We start from the raw sequence: 25,188 nt of genomic DNA, 5'->3' as shown, positions 1-25,188 counted from the left end.
GAGAAAATTAAATGATTATCTGTGACATACTCCCTGTGCTTACCTTTCTAGTATATAAGAGAACTCAGTTGCTCTGATACGATCGTTGAAACAATGTGTTAAGACACTTTTAGAAGTGTCAGTGAAGGGGAAACAACCTACATTGACTCTCGTGGTGAAAATAGAAAAAGGAGTTGGGAGAGAGACAGAGAAAGTGACAACTTTAGGAGAAAACCAAAATCATAAGTTTTAATTCAGCAATTTCAAAAATAGCCATTGGAAGGCTGTCTATTTTCAATCGAGACAACTCCCTTCAGGGGGTGTTGAGAAGAATATCTGCAAAAGAGATCTTTTTTAAGTTCAGTCACTTGTAAGGGTTCGTCCTGGTCAGGGTTTGCTCAGATTCTCTCGCGTTCTTTTCTTTCTCTGGAATTCCATAGACAGTAATTAAGGACCGGAGGCCAGCGGGAGGTCAGGGAGCCTTCGTCAGTGAAAACAGGGATTGTTTGCCACGTACAACACTCCCTTTTTTCCTTGTGGTGAATAGGAGATTTGCTTAGAGCTGATGACTTATGCCTTTCTTACAAGTTATGCAGTTAGCAAGTAACTGGGGACTCAGTCAGCAAGCAGAGAGCAGCTAATTGAATCCAGTGCCCTCACTTTTTTTCCCCCCGTCGGATCCTAAACTGTGCCGGTGGAGCCTGTCTGATCATGTAACTCCAAAGGAACCATGTTCCAGAAGTGCCTAATCGTCACTTGGAGATTATAGAGTTGACGGAACAAGAGTGAAGACGCTCTCCAAGTGGGGAGGGGGTGGGGGGTACCCTTCGCGCTCAAAATTGCCCCTTAGGCCTGCTAAATGCCGAAACCGGTAAGTACTCTGTGAAAGGAAAAATGTGCTTTCTGTCACTTCAAAGAAAAGCTCTTGGCTGCTTCTGGCTATGATGCTTCGCTCTTTTCTATTCAAATTCCTCAAGATTTGTCCTTCCCTTGTTTACTTTTCTACATTGTAACTTGGAGCCTTCTTTCCTAGCATGTTCACCAAATAATAAGGCAGCATCGTTTTTGGAGGAGAAAAGTGAATGTTATTTTGACAATAAAGTGAGAATGCGAGGGATTGAGTGTACCGGGGTTGGGGTTCCGTTTTCAGTTGTGGAGGCTTTCAGGGCGGACGACTTCACAGCATTGCCGGTTGCTTTTCATAAACCTACAGCAATTGGTTTCCTTCTCTTAACTTCAAATTTAACGCGATTGACAAAGCAGACTTAGTAGGAAGTTGAGGCGTGTATGTCTGCTACTCAGTGGGTTAATCAGGATTGGTTGTGTGAATTTCACAAGCGAATACATTTCCAATTTCAGAATACTTTTCAGAAATGCTTAAATATAGTGTTATGTGCTGGCTCTGGGGGAGATAAGCTGACTTAGTGGCTGTTAATTGACACAGCATGTGGGATGTTTGGAGCTGGAGAAGCAAGCTCAATGTGTTTCTGCAAAAGGCTCAGCTGTAATCCTGTGCTCAGCATGGTCTCAAGCGGTCCCCAGAAGGATTCTAGCTACTCCTTGCAAGTTCAGTTTAACCTTCTTTATAGCCCATTACTCCTGTGCCTGCACCAGTGTGCCACGCAGCTTTTGGAAAGCAATTTGTTCTATTGCATCATAGTCACAAGAACTGTTTTTACAGGGTGCAGTGTCACTGACCTGCAGTGACAGGCTTAAGTTGAACAGTGAGGGGACGCTTTTAGTTTGCTCCAGTACACAAATGTTTGCATCTCCAGAGGCTATTGTGTTCCTTTTTTCTGAGCATTCTTAATTGTAGCTGTGTTCTAAGAAGTTCTCCACGCTGGCTCCACGTCTTTCCTATTAGAACACTGCAGATATGTCAAGGACCCACAGGTTCCAAAAGAAGCTGAGAAGGAAGGAGGCTCCACCCTCTTTCGCAAGCCAAGCTGGCCCCAGAGGTTCCTCATTCAGCACCCTGGCAGGCAATGGTGCACTATCTCTTTAAAGCACCTATAGTTTTGTGTCTTGGCTTGGTCACTTTGTTATGGTTTAAAACTGTGGAGCCAGCTGTCTGCAATCTGATGTAATGTTGCCCTGGAAACCAGAAATGAAACACTTAAGCATTCACCACAGAATTACTACATACAGTATTAGCCAAAGTAATTAAAAGTTGAGCCATATGGGCTTTCTGGTGGAAAAATCTGCAGTAGAGAAGCTGGAAATCAAATGTTTCTATTTACAATATTGTAAATCCACTTTTCCACATCCTTTGGTGGGATACATTAATTGCCTTTTTCTACTAAAGGTTTAGAGGTGGGGGGTTTATATAGATAAAACTGAGTTCCTACTTTCTCATTTAGAAGATGAACAAGTTGAAATTTTATTTTATTACTCTGACCTTGCGGCAGGACAAGGAGGAAGCGGGGAAGAGACCGTCTCATATTTGAATGTGTATAAATATATACTGGGTTTTTTTTCACGGTAGTTTATTTAAAACCTGTTTTATAATAGTTCTGAATTTATTTCTTGGAATCAATTATTCATTTTATATATAGTGCAGATTTCCTTCATCTTCTACAAAGTTCCTCCACGTAGGAAAATTTCTTAATTAAAAGACTTTTTTTTTTTTAATTCTCAACCCCCCATTTCTGGGGGTGTATTTTCTGAATGAAAATATATGTTATTTCTAGCATTTGGAAGTGGCACATGCTTATTTAAAAGGAGAGATATGAAACAAAGAATTTATAATAAACCTAAAGGAATTTAAGTTTAAAAGAAATGGGTGCCTTTTACAGAGTCTTTATATTAAAACAGCTGGAGAGAATTTTTTTAAAGGCAAATATTTCACAACTCTTTTTCCTCTGGACTCAGAAGGAAGTGAGAAGTCAACACCTCTCTATCAATCAAAAGCATCCTGAGATACACTGTTCAACTGCAGTAACTTCTAGACTACTTAGCAGGAGATTTTCTATTTATAAAAAGAAATATATAAAATGCACATATATAGTGACTTTGGTTTTATTTCACATTTTTCTTCATATAAATTGTGCTGCATCTGTCTTGTCTAGTGTCCAAAACATGATAATGCAAAGAAAGTTATTGGTTGCTATGATTTGTGATTTGTCAGAGGCAAACACCTCCAAAATCTTCATTTTTTAAAATAAAAATAAAAATAACCTTAGTTCAAAGTTCTAAAGAGCTCCTGTTTCTCAAAAATAGATGGAACATGTGAAAGCAATTAAATAAGTACCTGGACTATGTTATTTTTCACCACAGTGAATCTGGGCAGAGGAAATTAGGACTCGGGCGGGGGGAGGGTGAAGTGGGGAGACTCATGGCCTATCAATCTGTTGTCCTGGTTTAACTATTTTGATTTCTCCCGGAAAAGCTCCCTCTGATGGCTCGTTTCCTACATATGATTTGTGTCTTTGTGGACTCAAGACTTTTGTACTATTTCTTTCTATATCCCATTTCTCTTTTTACTTCCCCCATCCCATACACGCACACCCATGCAGCCCACCACCACTACCACCACGAGCAAACCCCCAGCTAGGTATGAAATATATACACATCAGTGATTTTCCTCCTGTAATGTACCTTCTGGTATTTTGACTGTAAACAACCCGTGCTCATTTCATTTTCACTTGACTTTAGAATTTTTTAATGTGAGTGTTATAGACATAATTCTAGGTTTGTCCCATTAGTATTTCCATAGACTTTCTATAATCTAATGTTGATTCTTCTATTAGAATTGCCTGGCTTTTGAGATTCATCAAGAAGGCAGAATGTTTTTACATATTTGTGTGTAATTCCATGCACTGTGGGTTTGTTCAGGTGCCAACTACCCAGAAAGAGAGTTAACCAAGTTCTCATTGCTCTGGTTGACCACTCCAGCCGTTTCATCGCACCTCAACAATTCAGTCAAGTGAAAATGAAATTCACACTAGACTAAGTGTCCTTATATAGTAGGAGCTATATTTATTATTTCATTTTAATTTTTTACATTTTGAGTTTTAGACCAAATGCATTAAGCCTAATTGTCACCATGCAATGTAGCCTCCCTCTGCCATTACCTGGGGTTCCAATTTCTATTCTTGATTATCAGGTAACCAGTAGTTAACTTTAATTCTGAAATGTGTATGCAACATTTCATTTAGAAATTTTAGAAAAATTGAACATAGATATTGATACACTTCATGGAAGGACATACCCCTGTCCAGTGACTTCTCATTTGTGGGTTATAATACTTATACTTTAGTGAGTGCATTTGCTTTTTTTTAGTCATGCAGAGAGAAAGTGCAATGGCTCCATGCTGGGAGCTCCAGTGGGAGGACAGAGGCAGGGAACTGAGTGGTATTTATCCCTTACCTAGAGCCAAAGTGCCTCGGAAATATTTGTGGACTTACAATATGCACCGTTTTTATGCCTAATTCATTTACTCTCTACCTCGTTTCCTCTTGAACTGTTTGGTATTCACTCCTGCTTACACCTACCGATTATATTGTCTATAAAGTTACAATGAATGAATGCATGGCGGGGTGTCTCCATATTGGACTCGTGCTCAGAGATGTAGTTTGTTTTGTGTTTTCAGTTGAGGCATTTCTCTGCCTACTCTGTCAGTGAACTAGGTTTGAGGAAATGGAGAGAAGGCTGTTGCCTGGATGAGCAGGATTTGCTGGCGCTGCTCACCAACGGCCTAGGGTGTGCCCCGGCGGCTGCGCACTTCCGCCAGGCTCTGCTCCCCCGGGAACGCCTGAGCCCTGGGCCGTGCAGCAGCCCATTTCCGTGGAGACTTCTTTTGCGTTTTCACATTTTGAACAGATAAAACAGAGGAAGCTGCATATTGAATGTTGGCGCGGACTTGGAAGCGAAACCCTGATTTTGTTCACAAGGAAAGGATTGTTTTTTGACTGGGTCACTGCTGCGGAGAGAATTTTTTTTCTCTCTCTCTGTAATGTTGGATACTTGAGGGAAAACAGCTGGGCTGAGCATACTTGAATCGCTGCAGAATGAAATGGGATGCTGGGGAATATGGACTGTGCTGTATGGCTGAAAAGGTCAGCTTTTTCCCTTGTCCCTCTTGGAGGAATGCAGGGGCTGTCCTCATGCTCGCCTTGTGAGCTCTTGGAAAGAGCTGAGAGAGGCGGAAGGGATGGCTGAGATGTGGCAGACGGTCCTAACAAGTGAGACAGAAGGCGACTTTTTTGCATCTCTTCCTTTTTCCTGCCCTGCTGTTTTTGATTTTCGGGGAGGACTGGAACAAGTCAACAGAATTTTAGTTTGGAGAAGTAGTTGGTGACCACGTTTAAACAGCAAGTCCTGATGGGCCAGACAGATGAGAGCCTAGCCCAAACCACGGCAGTGAAACTGGAATCGCAGGGCCAGCCTTGGAGAGAGTCCTGTGGAGTTCTCCTGAAAGAGGAGCCGGTGGTAGCTGAGACGAATGCAACGTATGCCCATCAAGGGCAAGCAAGGGGGTGTGCTGTATTGCTTAGGACCTACCTCTGCACTCATTAGACCTTGAAATGGTAGGTGGAGTTTCATGAACCTGTTGGGCAAATTTGTTGGTTCCCCAAAGTTCAGCTGCAGAACTTGCAAATTTCAGACTGGCACTGAGGGCAGGCTGCAACGGGCTGCATGAGCAAAACTCTGGGGCAGGTTCTCTGATTAACTTTTCCTTTGTTTCTTTGCCAGTCAAGAGAACAATCGGATGATGAGACCGAGGAGTCCGTGAAGTTTAAGAGGTTACACAAGCTGGTAAACTCCACTCGCAGAGTGAGAAAGAAACTAATCAGGGTAGAAGACATGAAAAAGCCCATCACTGAAGGTAAAAAAGCAAACTCCACCCTGCTTATTCCAATGTAAGCCCTTTAGGGTCCGTTTATCCATAATAAAAGAATAAGATTTCACAGGGAAAATGGATTGAGTCCTGGCGAAGCTCGCAGAAGGAGAACTGCGTCTGCATGTTAGCAGGGTAACCCTCAGCATGCTGTAGGATGAAGGATCTGGTGGCCAGCATTTCGGGGGCTTAGTAATTTACATAGTACAAAGATAGGAACTAGCCGGTATATGACAATGAAATCTTCTCAAGGTGTGGCATAGCTTGAATTTTGAGCTTAAATCATTTCATATAAACTGTATTTTATAACTTCCTCTTCGTGTAAACCTCTGCCCCCAAAAGGGCAGTGGTTCTTGCCCCGTGAATTTAGTGGAAATTTGATACACATCCATCTCAAACAAACATTTAACAATCAAGGCACTTAATATCCTTTTGGACCTCTGAGGGGTGATTTGTTCTTCTTGTAAACTGTCTCAAGTCTCAATTTAATTGGGGCTTTACGGACGTTCCGTCCTAAGTGAATCTTTGAGAGCTATATTGCTGGCTAAGCCACTTGTCAGAAGAAGCAATAATGTCAAAAGGGATAAGAGCTTGGATTTATTGGAATGAATAGTTAACCTTTGAAGTGTAATTATGACAGTTTAAATCACAACTGGATTTGTCTCCCTTTTTGTTGATAATGTGCATTTACAGCATCTTGTAAAATTCTTCCAAAAAGATGAAGTAAAAGAATAAGATTTCCTGTTTGGAAAATGATAAGTGAATTAGAAAAAAATACTGGAAAGAATATATACATATGGACATACATGTGCGTGCACGCACACACACACACACACACACACACACACCCCGAAAAGCATATTGTTAAAATTTCACATCTACATTATAAGGGATTTCAAATTTTTAACATGTAGATTAAAAATTCTTGTAGAGTCCTTTTTGTTGTACATAAAATCAAGTCATGGAGGGAATGGAATTTGTCTTTATTTACGTAGATGAAGGTTTCCTGTTTTTATTTTCATTTGTTGTAATTATTTATCAGTTTAAATCCCCTAGAGGAATATTGAAGGTAAAGGGGTTACTGTGGGAGAATGGAGGTTGGGGGGGGGGTTAAGGTTAAGGTAGGTTAAGGTTAAGGGGGGAAGGAGGAGGAGAAAGAGAGAGAGAAATATCTGCTTCATGGCCAATTTCATAAACTTCGAGTTGTGTTTAATTCCAGGGTTTCATTTGGGTGTCTTTTTATACGGGAATTCTATGTACTTTTGGGTACAATGCTGATTTTACCTTTGGAAGCTTTAATATCTACCTGCCAGTTGTGGTTTTTACAATATAGAATATAGCCTGCTTTACTCTCACTGTGGCAGTTCTTACTGAAATCACACATACGCTGTCAACTGGTATTATTAACTAGAAACATATGGAATTGCCATCGTTGAACCTTGGGGGCACCACATTTTAAAATCTCGTGCTCAATTGATCAAATTAAATCTGCAGTATCACAACTAGATTGATGGGTCTTATCCATGAATGTGAAGTACTTAGTGAGTACTTAGTATTGTGTCTACCACGTAGTCACCTCCTTCATACATGATAGTCATGTGTGTTGGGGCACCTTTTCACTGGAATAACATTTGTAAAAACACCAAAATATTCTACCTTGCATATTCATCTCAGAATAAATCAATTCAACCAACTCTGAGAGACATAGTTGAAAGAAAGGAAAAAATACACCAAAATTAATAGTTCGGGGGTAAAAAGTAATGACCACATGGATTTTTTATTTTGAACTTTAATTCATCCGAATATGAATTAGGTGTTTCAGCTGGATGCTGGATTCAGGAAGCTGAGTCCCAGGTTACACCTCTGGTGTCTGATGGGTTGCAGAGCTGGGGTGCTGTTGACCAGGCCTGTTGATATTGCCAGAAGAGGTCCCAGTGTCTGTGCAGCTCAGGGCATCTGCTGTGGGTTTGTCCCTTATCACCCTGCTAGACTAGAACTCCTTTCAGCCCCTGCATAACAGAACTCTCTGAGGTTCCTCATTAGCAAAAGAACTGGTGCTTGGCTACTTTGGCCCCTCCTTCTGCAAAGCGGTAAAGATTCATACTCCCAATAACGTGTCCCCCTTGCCCTGGGTCCTTCAAAGATGGGACCCTTGTGACTTCCTGCATGCCTGTGCCAATACTAAGTTCTCTGAATATTTATTGAGAGCATTCTGTGTGTGCCCTTTCGTAAACACTGTAGATTTTATGTTCCTTTGTAATATGTCATCCTCAGCATAGCCACCAGAGGCAGACAGGGACTAATACCATCCTCATTTGACAAATGAGGACACTAAGACACCAAGAGGTGAAGCGATGTACTGAAGTTCACTGAGCCAGCCAGCACAAGACCCAGAATTAAGTCTGGGCAGCCTGACTCTAACATCCTGGCTCTCCACTCTGCTCCCACGCCCTCCCTCACCCCGCAGCTGCGGGGGGTTGGAAAAGCCTGGAGAGTTAGAATCCTTCACCCAGTCTCACTCTTGTAATTTGAGTTCAGAGTCCGTATCTGGAGCATGGGTGACTCTAGACAATATTAAATTGTAAGCCTTTCATCTGCCCATTTCTGTGTCTTTCCTACAGCCAGTACCCTCTCATCCTTTTCCCTCATTGTTCCAGCTTATCTGTAACCTGATAATGAATCATTCGCTCTTGTACAGTGCTTTTCCCCTCATAAAATGCCTTTACATATCTCTTCACTTAATTTTATCCTCTCAATATCCTTGTAGAAGATGTTCCTAAGGTAGGTAGACATTATTGTAGGTGAGGAAACAGAGACTCAGAGATTGAAGTAATTGCCCAAAGACATGGAGATGCTGAGTGGCAGAGCCAGGGCTAGAATCCCGGGCATAAATCTGTGTTCTTGGCATTAAGTCATCCGATAGCCTACCTCCCACCTCCTGGAAAAATCACCTTGCCTTCCATATTCTGATCTCCACTGAATAAAATAGATAAAGGTCAATACGTGAGGCAGAGCAGACCAAAAGATGATGGAGTGAGTGCATCCTGAATGTTATTCTCTCGGTAGGGTAGTTGTCCATTCACGTCAGAGGAGAGTGGGAGGAGAAGTACTGCTCGAAACTGGAGGAATCGAGTCCAGGCTGGGATTTCAGGCCTTGGGTCGGGCAGACAGAAGAGCCTATCCCACGGGAGGCCTGCCCTCAGCACAGGCTGATTCAGCCACTTTGGAAATATTTGCCACACTTCCCTCCACACTCTTTACCCAGATGCTAACGTCTAGAACCAGCAAGTAGAGCTACATGTGTCGTGGATATGTGTGTACCAGCTGGTTCCAAACTCAAATGTGACATGGAAGTATTGGAATCTCTGATGACAACCCTAAGTAAGAGTCCAGAAAATGTCCAGACCCCCTGCTGAGCAACAGTTCCTTAAAATATTCAATCAACCCACCTGACTTTTCCCAAAGCCCCTTAGGACTGTGGGTAGATAAGGACCTGTGCATGCCTTCGTGAACACCTGGGCTACATGTAAAGCCACGATCTGGGATTGGACTGCTTTTATAGAGAAGTCTGCTGTTGGGCTGCCTCAACCACCAGGCTGTGCCTCTTGACTCGGCTCCACCACTTCTTTCTTCCCGGAAGTGGGGAGCAGACTGTATCTAGAAGAGGTGGCTTCCATTTTGAGTTCCAGCAACAGAGGGACCGTTGATCTCTATGCCTTATCAGTCACATGTCCTGAGGAAAGAGCAGGAAAATTTCATGATGGTCACACACTGCCCCTGGTGTGATAGGCAAATTCCTGTCAGAACCCTAGACCCTAATTTTAAACTGTCCTGAAAGATGCAGGAATAATTCTGGAGGGAATATATTTCTGCTGCCAATTGTGGAGACCTTTGGACTGGACGTAGTCTTCACTCTCACCCCCATCTCCTTGACTTCAGAGTCAGCCTTGAGTTGTATTCGGTAGCAGTCATCCTTTTTTTCTTATGTTGGTAACTGTAATTCCCACTAATTGGAAAAGTAAGGAACTTTTGGAATTTTAAAGGACTGCTACCAATCTTCTCATCTTTTTCCCTCTCTGAAGTGAGCAGTCCTTTCCCTTTATCTCTGACATTTAACTACATGCTGGCACCCTTGTCCCAGCTGGTATATTTAGTGCCATTCCTCCGTTCCAGGAAACTTTGTATTTTTTCCTTTTGACAATTCAGCTGGTGGAAAGCCACTGGTGCTCAAAAGTTTCCTTATAATTAAAGGGACACAGCCAGATAGGGTCACTACACCCACAATTTGACCTACTTTTTTTTCTCACATCTGTTCACATCACACAAGCAGAAAAGAACTCAGTTTTTCTGCCAGCCAGTCCAAACCTTTTCACTGGGCTCCAGAGGGCTTGGTGCCATACCGGGCTCCAGCAAAGATTTCAAGAGCTAGAATCCTTGAGACACAGTGGAACACTCGATGGGGCTGCTTGCGTGTCCAGGCCCTTAAATGCCCCTACTGCTCCTAGCAGGGCTTGAGTTGACGAGAAAGTCTGGCTAGAATCCCCCAATTCCCTCACTTTTTGTGTTGGGGACCATTTGTCAGTTGCATTTGTCAGGTACAGCCCTTCCTGTACCTGTTTGCATTTGTGTTTCTAAGTGCAAACTCCCTTAGTGATTTCATTGCTTAAATGGCATAGGTACCAGCCACATGGCATTCATCACACTATAAGTATAAAAAGCCAACCAGACTCAACAGGGAGGGCCTTTTAGAAGGGGAGAGATTCTGATTCCTAACTTCTGAGGCTCACACTTACAAACTGGGGAGGGTAATTATCTTTAAAAAATGATAAGGAAGATTGTGGTAATGACTGTCTTAGGTTTTCCAAATGGCATTTTTAATAGGTTTGTTAAGGTGTTTGGTCTACCAAGATATTTAAAGGAGAAGAAAACACATCCAAAAGCTTCAAACATTAAGTTTGTGTGAAACCCTACATTTGCAGAGTTTGGTTGTTTTCTTTTCGGATACATTTACTTAAGTGGGAGCCAGGTTTATGAAGAGGATAAGTGATATGGGAAGGGGGATCACTGAGGTTTGTGTATGGAGTAGTTTATGTTTTGCTGAGTGGGGGTGTGTGTAAAGAAATATCTGTGAGAGAATGCAAAGGAATGTTTACAGGAGGCCCTGACCATGTCTGTTGATTCCTCTCCAGGCGGGGAGGAGCCTGTGTTTGAGAATTCCCCAGTCCTGGATGAAAGGGCCGCCCTTTACTCTGGAGTGCACAAGAAGCCTTTTTTCTTTGACGGCTCTCCTGAGAAACCACCAGAAGATGATTCAGACTCTCTCACCACTTCTCCATCATCTAGCAGCTTGGATACCTGGGGAGCTGGTCGGAAATTGGTCAAAACCTTCAGCAAAGGAGAGGGTCGAGGCCTCATTAAGCCTCCCAAGAAGATGGGGACATTTTTCTCCTATCCAGAAGAAGAAAAGGCCCAGAAGGTTTCTCGCTCCCTAACTGAGGGGGAGATGAAGAAGGGTCTCGGGTCCCTGAGCCACGGGGTAAGTACAGATGGTGTTTGCTTCTATGACAACCCCCGTCGTAGGCACCACCTTCTAGTGTCCCTGGAGGAGGTTCAGAGTGTCCGGAAGCAAATCCGCTTGAAGAAGACGGATACTAATTATTCATGTTCCAGAGCTTTTCTCTGCCAGCGTCCCTCCAGAAAAGGAGTTAACAGCATGACCTGTGACCTGCAGCTGCTTCGGCAAAGGCCCAAAGGGGGAGGGAGCTGCGGCGTCCCCAGCAGGAGGGTGCGCGGGCGCCCCTCGGTCAGCGAGTTCAATATCACCTACGTGGTGGAGCGGAGCCTGTACAGCCACCTGAACTTGACCCAGCTAGTGCGTCCTGCCTCAGACAGGACCCTGAGCAAGGCTGAGAAACAGGACCTGAGGAGGTGTTTGCTGGAGGAGGATGAGGAGGCAAAGAGGAAGTGGGCCGCCACAGTCGACCGCTGTACTAAAAGGGTTCTCTTGAGAATCCACCAGAAGTCCGTGAGTCACAAAGAGGGTCACCAGGATGGCCTTGTCATTTCTGTGATGTGTAGTCAAGCACTATGGCCTTTCCTCTGTGGAGCCTGCCATCCTCCCCTCTCGCCTACTCATAACTTCATGCCTGGAGGCTCCAGTCCACCATCATCTCACCTTTCTAACCCTACTTTCATTTGGTGACGGCTTCTCCTTTTCTGTTTGTCCTCCAGCCAGTTGAAGCTGTGCTATTTTTCATTAAAACTAAACATTGACGCTGATCCAGAGGGCTGTCAGAGCGCCGGGTGGGGTTTGGCCTCCCTCTAGGAGTGGCTGTCTTGATTCCCAGTCACCACGTCACTTGACCTCAAAGAAGCTGATTGAAAACAGGATATTTTGCCTCTAAAAGAGATGCTTATTCTGTTAGTTAATTAAAACAATAGGAACTAGCTCATGGAAAGATTGCCATCATCACGGTCACCAATTTGGTGATTTAAAAACACTGTGTAAGGTACGTTTCTTTTGTTAGTAGAGGCAAATGGAAAAAAAAAATTATATCTAAAGGGGAAATAATTAGAGCTTTTCTTTTACTTAAGTCTAATTGATGTACTTATCTTTTTAATCAAAGAGACCACTATCTAAGAATATCCTCGGCGGCTCTGTAGATTTCTTATATACATAGCAAGGAATAAGGTACTTACTTTCAAATACTAAAATGTTTTTCACTTGTATTACTGAATTTTTAGAGACTGTAAAATTTATTTTCAGGGCATGACTTATTTTAAGCTTGAGAATGTAGGTATTTCCCCCCTGGAATTCCCACCCAACTTTTAGTTTGCACAATAGCCCATATAAAATGGTGCAGAGAGAGCAGTTGCTGTGGGTTTCCTGGCCTGCTGTCCCCTGGTGCCCACTCGGGACTGTGACCGTGTCCCCTTTTAAAGATCTGAAGGAATAGACTCTCTTGTAGGGGGTTTACCAGGCTCTCTCCACACTCATGAACAAGATTTTCTTCCCCAGATGATTACTGTAATTTAATTCCGTCAAGTTCTGCTTTTGTGGAAATGGAGACTGATTGTCCAGTGCCATCATTAAGATGTTCTAAATGGATCCTTAGGTCTGTCCGTAGCTCTTAGGTTTTCCAAATATTCCCACATGTATTGATTTTCTTGCTAAATCTAATTTTTCATCTTTTCACATTCATATCAGTCTTGCAACACTTGCAATATTATTAATAACAACTTTTCCCTGCTTCTTTCAACATCATGGCGATAATTTAGCATGGTTTTGTTTTTGTAGTAAAATAACAATTCTTTCTCTCATTCACTCAGTTCTTACCCACAAATCTTTCGTAAAATACTTGTGGCTAACCAATCTTGGTGTAAATTACTTTTTTCCCTTTAGAAGTATTCTGCTCAGGCTATCTGTCTCTGTACATTTTGACATGACCTTGATAGAACAGATCCACCTCTTCTGTTAATTGATGACTGAGCTCCATGAGTTTCAATCATGTAATACTGATCATTTTTCCATACTGAGCTCCTTGAATTGTTCATGTGACCCTCCTATCGTTTATTACCAGGTTAATGATATTACTTTACCAAGATTGTCTCCCAGAAGTTATATTTCTAAGATTTGTGCCAATTAATATTGTGGGCCCATAATTAATTCTTCATTGACACTTAGCACGGACAACTGGGCACTTCCCCCTGCCCCCCCTGTAAAAGTGGCACTATGTAATCTCTATTTCAAGTGTCAGCCTGAGGCTGAATATTTTTAAGGAACTATGAGCTTGAGGCTGGACAGTGTTAATCCTCGTTGAACTACACATTCAGTGCTAAATTAGAAATTTGCATGTATTTTTTATTGTAAGTCTAGTTGTGCAATCAGGAAAACGATTTAATTAATTATTCAGAGAATGTAAGGGAAAATAAGTGTTTAACAACAGAAAGAGCTTTTTTTGTCTTCAATGGATTAAGACAATTTTTTTTGCTTGGCTTACTTAAAAAGCTTTTTCCATTCTCTTTGTCATATATCCCCTTCATTTTATCCAAAAGTGCACAGTTTCCTTTAATCTTCAACCTTGATCTTTTTCCTCTTTCAAAAGAATGCCATATTTGCTTGATGAAACCTCAGGGAAATGATAATGCTTTGTATTCACTGGAAATGGTCACTTGTCTTGTTTTTTATTTGGTCATTCAGTTTTTGTTTGGTGGAACAGACATGCATGACATTTTGGAATTTTGTCCTTTTTTAAAATTCAACCTCCCCCGCCCTGAAAAAAAACCCCAACAAACATGTTTTCAACTGCATGATCATTGCATTGACTGGCTCCCCTCATCCACAAGCGTCTGTGTAAAACATTCTTATAATTATCTACATAGGAGATGATGTATGAACTTAGAAAACCTCATTTAGGCTTCATTTATGTAGACCACCAAAGCCAAAGATTGGTTCACTTTCTTTACCTATTCTCTCTGCAATGTCTTTTTTTCTGTTGAAGGAATGGTGCTTCATGAACTATTTGATATTACTGAAAAAGTTAGAGATTAGTTCAAGCAATGTTCATTGTTACATTCTTTGCTCTTTCTACATTAAGAAGAATCAGTTCCAGGTAGCTTAGCATATCACTTGGAGAGGTTTTAGTTGGTAGTTAAGATAACCAGTCCTCTCGTTAAGCTTTTAGGAATAAATGCATACGACAGGCATACAAAGACATGAATGAGCTTCTAATTTATTACAGTTATAGTTTCCACATAAATTCTTTGTCAGTTATTTCATGTGCATCAGACATACCACACCGGGCTCCAGTGTTGCAGTTGATGCTGGAATTTAAAGCAGGGAAGCGCAAAAGCCATGATGAGGCATCTGGGTGCCATACTAGGTCTGTGAGGTCCTGAGTCACAGGAAAACAACTAGAATAAAATCACTACCTTTGCAAAAGTGAGAAACTCTATTTGGCATTCTAAGCTGGAAAGAAAACGTTAATGTTAAAAATTAGCCTGCAGAGGTGGTCATCGCATTGCTTGTTGCTAGGTTAGAGGATTTGGTGAGTGTGTTTGCATAAATAGGTCTTTCCGTTTTTATAGAACAGATTAAGTCTAGTTAAGTTGACCATAAGGGAAATAGGATTGTCCATTTATATTTAATATAAAATTAGGATAATGTCCATTGGAAATCATGGCCGTGATAGATTATTTAAAATGGCAACAACAGCCTTGGTGAAGGAGAAGAACAGTTATGTGACATCCTGAATGTTGGTGACCCCAAAATGCCTCCTGTACCACTTACACGTCTCTTGGGCCTCCTTTCTGCCATACCTGTTATCTCTCACCTCTTGGTCCATTGGGATGCTCTGGTTTTACAGTTGAAGCTCCCAGAATGTAAGGCCCAGGACTAAGCTCGAGCCCTTCATTTGCATATTTAGAATGTTGGCCAAACCGAAAAACTGGTATAACAATTGTTCCACCAAGCTACAGTTCTCAGTGTAGCCCTAATGAGAAGTAATGGAAGAAACTAGCATTCAGAGAATGCCTGCTTTGTGCTAGGTAGTGTGCTACAAGTCTTCAAATATATGATACAGATAATAGTTAACTGATGAAGAAACCAAAGCTCAGAGTTTAAGTACCTATGTTCACACAGCCAAGTAAGTGGCAGAACCAGGATTTGGATCTGTGTCTGTGATTCCAAAAACCTAGGCCTTTTCCTTCCTGGGTGTTTCTTTCTCAGTTGAGTTAATAAATATATATACATACATACATACATATATATGTATGTATGTATGTATATATATACACATATATAAAGTGCATTTATTTTAAATAAGCAGCATTTATAGTATCTGTTGTTCTTTATATTCATTTCTTCCATTTAGTAGCATTAACTAGAGTTCTCTGGGAAACAGATAATACGAAATATTGGAACCCAAATTTGCTATTCAACTTTTATTACTGGTTACTTAAAAAGATAATCAGTTATAACAAGAATTAATGTACTGTAAGTTTCTCTTTTGTCTTACAGATTTTTGGGGGGAGGGTTGGGGAAATGGTCCTTGAGTAGCTTTTGCTAGAAAAATAAAAGGGAATTCACACCAAGTTCTGGGAACTATAAAAGACTGAACTATAAGCAGTTTCATAAAGTTTGAAACCAACTGAAAGCGCATTAAAGTTTTCATTATAACATCTGTGCTTTTCCTATTGAGACCAAGGGGTGTGGTCAGAGACAGTCACTGAATCAACTTTTTTCTTTCTGGGCAAATGTGATGTCTTCACCTCATACACTCTGAGAAAAAGGGTCATAATTAAGTAAGGAAGTTAGATGGGAAAGTTACCAGGATTTTGGGCTAGGTCAGGAAAGCAATGAGTGAGTAATCCTCTTGTCTGATTGGACTATTGTAAACATAACCTAATTTCCCCTTTCTTAGCAATTTAAAACTAAACAAAAAAGAGTCTGTTCAAAAAGCCTGCTGTCAGTGACCGAGCTGTAGGGTTTCAGACCTGTTTCTAAAACCCTTCTGAGCAGATGGATCCCTTAATACACATTCCCTGATTACCACTACTGTACGCAGCCAGGACTGGGAGGGGATGTGATGTTTGTTGCTAAGAGACAGGGAGTCTTAGAGCACTCAGCGCATGGATGGTTTTGTTGTATTTTTTTTAACCACTTGGGTTTTGCGTGTTAAGGGGATTCTGGACCTGTGGTGTAGGCACAGTCCCAGTGGCCTGTGGAATGGCTAAATAAGTAAAGTTTGCTTTGAACATGAATCATGTATTCTTTTCCTCATCATTTCTCGTTTCCTACTTTCATCCTGTAACATATTTGTGATTCAGTGATGTCCTGCAGATGGGAAATGTGTCGGGTTGGTGCACTGCTGGCTGACTTAAGCATAACTGGATTATTCCTGCCCTGCCCTCTCCTTTCCACAGAGAACCTGCAGTTTTGGAGGGTTTGATTTGACAAATCGTTCTCTGCACATTGGCAGTAATAACTCTGACCCAATGGTGAGTAATAACTCTGACCCAGTACATCAGAAGGAAAGTAAGAGGTTCATAACCAAGCCACGTGGTTGACATAGTTTCACATTTAGTATCTTTGAGAGTTGATACTGGGTAACCTTTTCCTAAAGGTGATCCTAAATCATATTGGAAAGAAGCCCTATTTCACCCGTCTTAGATACGCTTCCCTCTTCCATGCAGAATGATGACCACCTTGGCCTCCATCTTCCTGCTTATTGTAGCACCATTCCTTCAATGCCTTTACTTCCAGTTTTCTCCAGGTCACAAACCCAGATGAGTTTGGCTTTTAGGTCTCAGCCCTTTGTGCACGCATGCATTGGGTTCAGACTAGTTTGAAGTGCACCTGACTGCCATACTCAGGTAGTGCGACAGGGTGGAGCCCTGGGATTTGGGTTCAAGAGTAGGTGCCAGCATTTCTAACAACCAGTCTTATCATAAGTCACGTACATAGCCACAGACTAAGCCTAGGTCTTTCTGATCTGGGGTGTCCTGCGATGAACTCAGTCTCCTTGGGGCCAAAGCAAACCAGATTCTTGAGGGCAAGGTAACTGCGTCCTCAAACCTGCTTCTTCTGGGTCACAGTCTGGGGACAGGCCACAGCTGTGCTGTACAAGTTCTGCTCCTTACCTTTACTTGCTAAGGCCCCAGGGGTGTGGGTGAATTTTACGTACAGTTTTGTTTTCCCCTTAGGCATATTGAGAGGAAAGTGTGAAATTAAGACTTCCATGCTTATATTGTTAGGATCATGTATCAGCTAAAACACCCATCTATGATTTTCGAAGTGTTTGAGAATTTCCTGAAGGAATAAAACTGTATTATTTGGATATCAAATTGTATTGATTCGTAAACCAATAATTTTCTGTAGTCAGACTTTTACAAAATGAAAGTATGAGATTTTTTTCTCCATTCTCTAGGGAAAGTTGTTTTCTGTTCTAGGTGAAACATAGGACGAGAGGTGACCCCAGTCTAACTTGTCCAGAAAAGGAAATTTATAGACTTAGGGGTGGACCACGCAAAGTGCCACAGATGTTGGACTTGTAATGATTGAGATTTGCCATTTTGTTTTTACTATTTCCTATGTGATTCAGTGGTATGGTCTTTTTCGTTGTTCCCCATTGCTGGGATTATGTGAACATTGATTCATTTGAATTGCTCTTTAGTGGTGAAATGTATTCCCTTGGGTATTTAAAATTGTGGGAAAAAACTGTAATAGGAGAAGAATGTGCTCAGATTAAATAAAATAAAAAGTAACTCACATCCCACTTTAAACAAATGAACAAAAGCCTCTTAGTGAGTAGCTTTTAATTTTTCATCAAAAGGGTAAATAACAGAGCACCGAGTGAACGTAGGAAAAATTTCAAGATCCTGGGGGATGCCAGTGTTTTTCTGAGAGGTAGAACATTAATGGTTTGAATAATAAAAGCTGTTTTGGGGCTTCATTTTCTGTGATTCAAGGTACGTATAACTTTTTTTTTTTTTTTTTTGCAGGGTAAAGAAGGAGATTTGGTGTACAAGGAAGTAATCAAATCACCCACTGCCTCCCGCATCTCTCTGGGAAAAAAGGTGAAATCAGTGAAGGAGACAATGAGGAAGAGAATGTCTAAAAAATACAGCAGTTCTGTCTCTGAGCAGGTATGCAACTGCCAAGGAAAAAGCCCCCTTGGTTCCTCCTGACAGCAGGGAAAGCGGAGGGTGGTCAATCAGAAATTATAAATGGTACTAAAAAAATGTGTGTTTCATGGCATTACCCTGGCTCTAGGACCATGCTTAGTTTCTGTGGACAAACATTTGATACAACAAACATTTACTAAGAACTTAAGGTCATACTAGCATTGTGCTTGGTGCTGGGAACACAAAACGCAGGCTTATCTTCTGGTACAGATGAGAGAAAACACAAATATGAAAAAAATGATTATTCTTTAGTTCAGTAAGCCCTAAAATTTGAGCACACAGGAAGGACTGTATTTTCTAAAAGGAAATCCCTTACCACAAAATGGATGTCACCAGAACCAAACCTAAAGAAGATACTCACGTTTTCTTAGGCAGCAGACTCTTTCAGCATGAGTTGTTCTGGAAGCACAGAGCAAGCCTGAGAAGTAAACTCAGAAAACACTCCCCAGCTGCAGGACTTCGATGGTAATCCTGTTTCTGCAGGGGTGTTTTCACTAACTGGCTCTAACTGTGCCCATGAAGATATCACAGAATTGATCCCCTCAATTCTATAACTTCATCACTAGAAACATGCCCAGTTTCTGTCTTAATTATATGAATCAAGGGAATAAAGAAAGACATGCGGAGAGCTGGGCCTTGACATAATTTCGACCATTAGATTTTCAAAGCACTCTCCTCCGGCACCTTTATATTATTCATTTTGTAGTCTGTTGGAGTACCTGTGTATGCTGGTTGTCTACCTGAAATATGTAGGTAATGCTGCTTTACCTACAAAGTAAGAACCTGGAAAGCTGACATTTTTGCTCAGCTGCTGCCCTCTGGTGGGCATAGTAAGCTACACGCAAAACATGCCCTTGTTGGAATCACTAGCAGCACCACCTAGCCAGCTCTGCCAGCCACAATGTGATTCAGACAAAGCCTGCACAACGTCTTCAGTTTATTACAGGGTTTTCACTGGGGGAGGGTGTGATTTTGCTTCCCCACCAACCCCAGGGCATTTGGACTTGAGTGGGGTGGGGTGGGGTGGGGTGGGGTGCGTGCTACTGGCATCTAGTGGATGGCGGCCAGAGGCGACTTACAATGCACAGGATAGCCCTCCATGACAAGGAATTACTCATCCAAAACGCTGATAGTGCGCAGGTTGAGAAACTCTGGCTTAGACCTACAGGGGAAACTGGGGCTGCCTCCAGTGTGTTAGTTCCACGATTATTGTCGTATTCTTTGCATTTCTTGTCCCTAAGGGTGTGGGAGCGATGTTGATTTTATATTTCTGACCAGAAACAAAGCAAACTGTGCTCTCCTATGAAGCAGATGTCATGCCTGGGAAAGCAGCATCTAATTTAAAGCACTTTATTTAGTTGACTTTTCCCCAAAATTGAAACATCCACTAAAAGCTCACGTAAACTTACATTTCGAGAGGTTTTCTGTTTTACAGATCATGAGCATAGAATTTTAATGTCATTTTGAGCACTTTTTGATAATTTTACTGCTATATACCAGTGTTGTATTCTTAGGTCTGTGTGTGTTTGTTTTTTCATAGTTATTTCATATAAGGAAAAAAAGAATGAATAAGTGGTCTTTGTAATGGTTTTGGGGGAGAGAAAATTAATGTTTCACGTTTTGGGTTTTTTTTTTTTTAACTTTTTAATAGATATACCATCCATTCTAGTAAGAATTTTTGTCCGCTCTGTTCCAGCTGTATGCCCAGCAATAGGATCTGTTCTTGTAGGTTATCAATAAATACATGATGAATAAATTAAAAAAAAATTTTAAAGCATTTAAAAACATACAGTATCAGAGATGTATGTTTAATACTGCTTTTCAAAAAAATGTGTGTGTGTATTTTTCAGAGGCATTAAGAAAAGAATTTAATTGGAAAAATGTCTTATTTTATGATTTTGAAAGGAGGAATGCGAATATAGTCAGGAATTCATACTTTGCAGGTTCAGTAACATCCCAGTGGTGGCACCTCTGGTTATAGTTTTTGAGGTGGTCTGCTCACTTTCCTTAAACGTAAAGCACAACATATGTTGGATCAGAAACTGCCATGGCTGTTGTCCTCAGATGTGTGCAGGACCCGCAGAATCCCGTGAAAGCCCTTCTGATGATTCGGCACCATGCAAATCACAGGTTTCGTTTAGAGGGTTTGGTGCTCACATGGCTGTGTAATACACCAGAGAGGTTTCTGTTTTGGCAAGGAAGCCATTCTCACTGCAGACTTTTTGAAGAATGATAATGTACCACTAATCAAATGAATATGCTGTACTTATCTGTGCAAACGAGGGGCCATGCTGATGGCACATAGCCACGCCAAAAGGGAGAAGTACTGCAGAGTCACTAATGTCAGCATTCTGATAGGAAAAGGATGTCACAGCTTTTTACTAACGACCCAGAAAAGAAGCAAAAAAAGAAACTAAAACCTGGGTGACATGGAAATTTCATCCTAGACTGAAAAATGGGATTTTTGCTGCATATCTGGGTCCTAAGTTGGTATTGAGTTAGCCAATTTCAGTAATTTGTATAAACAGAATATAAGTATCTGGGCTTTTTTTTTTTCAGTGTCTCCCTTCAAGTAGATTACATAATCTCTGATTGTGCTTCCAAATACTACGTTACTAATGGAATCTGCATTTGAAGTGCAGCTTCAATACTGGACTGCTGAGTGTGCTAAGACTCTAAGCCTTTAACGAAATATTTTTTCTTAGAGGTAGATAGATTTTTCTCAGGGATTTCGAGAACTTCTATTTGAGCCTGAAAAATAATTTTTAAGTGCTTAATTAATAGTTACGTGGACCACAGTTTTAAAACAAAGCAAGGATATAGATTGAAAAGGAAGATATTGGCTATGGAATCACATATGGGTATAAAGATGGATTTGATTGATTTAGTTGAGGGCTAAATTGCTTCGAATTACAAAATGATACTCATTTTGTCCACTCTGATGAAACTCAATTTTGTTGAAACCCATTGCAGGATTCGGGCCTTGATGGAATGCCTGGCTCCCCTCCATCTTCCCAGCCTGACAGCGAACACATGGAGAAGCCCAAGCTCAAAGCCGGAGGTTCAGTCGAGAGTCTGCGGAGTTCTCTGAGTGGACAGAGCTCCATGAGTACGCCTGTCTAGTTTGCAATCGTAGATGATTTCCTTGGGAGTTAAAAATCAGACTTTTACTTAGCGTCAGGTTCAGCCAATTTAAAGATAAATGCGACCAAGTTCCTTACCCCTAGGATGCTATTAGAGAGACAGACCTAGAGTCCTATTTGTTCAATAGTAGATGTACAACAGTGGCGCACAAGAGGGTTGATGAATTTTGATCAGAGAAGATAGGGAAAGCATCTCAGAGGAAGGATCTGGAGAATGGAGGAGAATTTAGGGAAGTCTTCAAGGTCAGAAAGATGACCAGTGAGAGGCAGCAGGAGGAGAATTATAAATGTAAGTGATAACCAGGGCTGGTCAACTAATCCAACCAATGGTGGTGTCCACAGAAAGGCGTGGGGGAAGACACCACATTTAAATCCATCACTTTAAAAGCATTTGGCCTCGGGCAAGTTACTTGACCTCTCTAAGTTTGTTTCCTCATGTGTGAAATGGGGTCAAAATGGTATGCGTGACCAAGAGGTCAGGAATGTTAAAGGCTTGTAGTGTCCTCCATCAGGGAGTCACAGTGTCACCTGCATGCCCAGATCATAAAGATGACCCCCCCACCTCCCTACCATTAGGGGCTTGATTAGGGGTAACAGTCAGAAAACTCAGATCCTCCCCGGACCCCGAACGGGGCCCTGCTCTGGTTATGATGTGTCTGTGATGGCTTCGCTTTTTTGCCCTTAGTGTCCTAACCTGCAGTTCCTTCGGTGCCTTTTAGCGTTGTTATGTGGCAAATCTGTATTTATCCATGTTCTTCCTATTTTTCCTGTCCAGGTGGTCAAACCGTAAGTACCACTGATTCCTCGACCAGCAACAGGGAAAGCGTCAAGTCGGAAGATGGGGACGATGAAGAGCCCCCCTACCGGGGCCCCTTCTGTGGGCGAGCCAGGGTACACACCGACTTCACGCCCAGTCCCTATGACACAGACTCGCTCAAGCTCAAGGTGTGTCTGCCTGGCCTCAGACCTGGGCTCTTTGTTTCTTTGAGGGGTGTTCTGTTGAATGCTGGGCTAGTGAATAACAAAACAGAGCCAGCCAGCATTTGCGACAGAGATGGGTCTTGTGTTCATCCTCCTGGCCCTGACCCCTGATCTCAGCTTGCCTCTAGAATTGCTTTTGTACCCTCCAACCCCCAGTTTCTATCCTTTCTCCAGCTAAAGGAACCTTAATGCCATCTCTGTGTGATTGCTGATATTTCTATGGGATAGATGGAGTTCTGTGAAATGTATGAAGTGGTTATAGAATAGGGATTGCCACTGGCATTTGAGTGGTGGGAAGTTCTTGCTCTGAGAAGTAAGGGCTCTGGGTGATGGCAGGTCATTCAGAGAGCCAGGTGCCCCCCACGAGTACTGGGAAACGCTTCATCCTGAGGCGCAGGAGGGTGGAGGGTGTGAGGCCACTAGCCTTCCTAGAATCCAGCGCAGTCTGGAGTACTCTGTCTGGCCCTCTGCCAAACTCCCATTCATGCAAGGTGACTGATGGACCCAATTCTGGCCTTTGTAGTGTCTTCACATGTGAACAATTAGCACATCTGATTGATTTGTGATTCACGCTTAGAAATGTACCTAACGGAGATCTTTGTCCCCTGGGCTACAGAAAGGAGACATCATTGATATAATCAGCAAACCACCCATGGGCACCTGGATGGGCTTGTTGAACAACAAGGTGGGCACATTCAAATTCATCTACGTGGATGTGCTAAACGAGGAAGAGGAGAAGCCCAAGCGCCCCACCAGGAGGAGGAGGAAAGGAAGACTGCCCCAGCCCAAATCCGTGGAGGATCTCCTTGATCGGATCAACCTGAAAGTCAGTTCCATCTTGTTCTGGTCACACTTTGCTGTCTCCTTTCCCTACACTGAGCCAGCGAGGTCACTTTTAGGGAAGAGTAGAGGATGATCTATGTCATTCCGCAAGGGTGGCCCATTGCTCTGATGAATATCCATTGTTCTACAGTTACCAGTGTACTCCTGCTGCCCTTGACCTCTGCTGTGGGTGATAGCATGAGCCCCAGGTGAAAATGCGCGACTAGCCCCCCCAAGAGCCATTTTCAAAGAGGTGTAACTTCGAGCTACTACCAGGAAGGGCTGTGGGCATAAATCCCCGCCACTGTGCCCACCGGGCCCCAGAGAGGCCGTGAGGACTCATCCCTCCCATGTCTCCCACCATTACTCCCAATATCTAGTGAAGTGGGGCTGCAGTGGTAGGTTCTGTCTCCTCCTTGCAAAGCTGTCTTGTTTCTGGGGAAGTCACAGACCTTTGTGAGTTGGACTGTAATAGTTCTGTAGGTGAAAGAACAGTCTCATCCACTGTGCGTTGTGTGGCTCTGAAGACATCAACTCATAGCAAGGACACAATTAAAATGCAAGCCCCTTTCAGTCTGCAACATGCATCTTCTTAACCCATGATTAATGAAACGCCCCACTTGCCTACTAAGCCGTAGGCCTACAAGGTACAGAATAGCATGCAAATGACACTTACTAATCTTTCAATTAGCATAAAAAGGACTGTGGAAAAAGAGTTTAGGGGTTTGAGGCTGGATGTCAATTGTGTGTCACGTGGCTGGGCCTTCTAACACACTTCTGTCCTCTGTCCCTGACAGGAGCACATGCCCACTTTCCTGTTCAATGGATATGAAGATCTGGACACCTTTAAGCTCCTGGAGGAGGAAGACTTGGATGAGTTAAATATCAGGGACCCAGAACACAGAGCTGTTCTCTTGACAGCAGTGGAGCTATTACAGGAATATGACAGTAAGTCCCTCTTAGCATAGAAGTGGTCCTCGTTCAAGCACCATATTCTTAGGTCACCAGCAGCCCTCCTGGAAGCAGCCAGCCTATGCTTAGATCCCTGGAGTCACTCATTTGGTCCTAGGCTTTCCAAAGCCAAGGTCAATTTTGTCTTATGTCAAACAGCACAAAGAGCTAAATTCCCAGTGCAGACCTTCCTGGTAACATGGGAACAAAAAACCTTACTGCTGATAGCTTTCCTGGTATGTTTCCAGGTAAGTGTTGGGGGAAATGCTGCTCTAGGTGACTGAGAATTGAATTACAGTTTTCTTAAGAAACATGACGTGTGTCATGTTAGGTACTGTTGAGGTGTGCCATCAGCAAGTCATTAGGATACCTGGGCTCAAAAGTGACTGATAAACCAGGAGTATCTTGCCCAGCAAAGAGTTAATTACTTCTCACAGCACACAAGGGGTTATTTTCTTACTGAATAGGTTGGTTAATGAAGAAATGAAATTCATCGGCTGCCATTATAGAAGCAGGAAATGCCTGAAGTGAATATGTAAGAGCAGAGAATTCCATAGTGCGAAGTCTCAGCCGAAATGATAGCTCCTTTTTACAGCCCATGAACAGAATTCAGTGGGCTCACAGCTTTTATGTAGTCTCTTTGAGTACACTGTATCCTTTGCTCCATTAACCTAGTGTTATCTTGCTCTTTATTCTTTAATCTGACATCAAAAATTTTCCTGAAATTATGCATCGCAGAGGGAGCGCCCTTTCCAGTTACTGAATTCAAATGCATTTTCTTTCAAGTGC

General features: G+C 42.2%; 1 protein-coding gene across 8 annotated transcripts in view; it reads left to right on the top strand.

Annotated features, from left to right (window-relative positions):
* SASH1 (SAM and SH3 domain containing 1) overlaps window positions 1-25,188 on the top strand; it is a 264,800-nt gene that overhangs the window by 222,963 nt on the left and 16,649 nt on the right. For 3 of the 8 annotated variants that reach the window (XM_081032321.1, XM_081032319.1, XM_081032318.1), the window contains exons 9-16: window positions 5,674-5,806; window positions 11,008-11,354; window positions 16,742-16,816; window positions 18,320-18,463; window positions 21,476-21,611; window positions 22,421-22,590; window positions 23,243-23,452; window positions 24,246-24,396. In XM_081032321.1, coding sequence (XP_080888447.1) covers window positions 5,674-5,806; window positions 11,008-11,354; window positions 16,742-16,816; window positions 18,320-18,463; window positions 21,476-21,611; window positions 22,421-22,590; window positions 23,243-23,452; window positions 24,246-24,396 — 1,366 coding nt within the window. Of the gene's footprint in view, window positions 1-4,724; window positions 5,508-5,673; window positions 5,807-11,007; window positions 11,844-16,741; window positions 16,817-18,319; window positions 18,464-21,475; window positions 21,612-22,420; window positions 22,591-23,242; window positions 23,453-24,245; window positions 24,397-25,188 lie in introns of those variants that run through there. The other 5 variants (XM_081032316.1, XM_081032317.1, XM_081032315.1 and 2 more) reach the window with 3 other exon arrangements.

This window comes from Rhinolophus hipposideros (assembly GCF_964194185.1).
Source record: "Rhinolophus hipposideros genome assembly, chromosome: 3".
Taxonomy (NCBI): domain Eukaryota; kingdom Metazoa; phylum Chordata; class Mammalia; order Chiroptera; family Rhinolophidae; genus Rhinolophus; species Rhinolophus hipposideros.
This window is presented reverse-complemented; position numbering and strand designations above follow the sequence as displayed.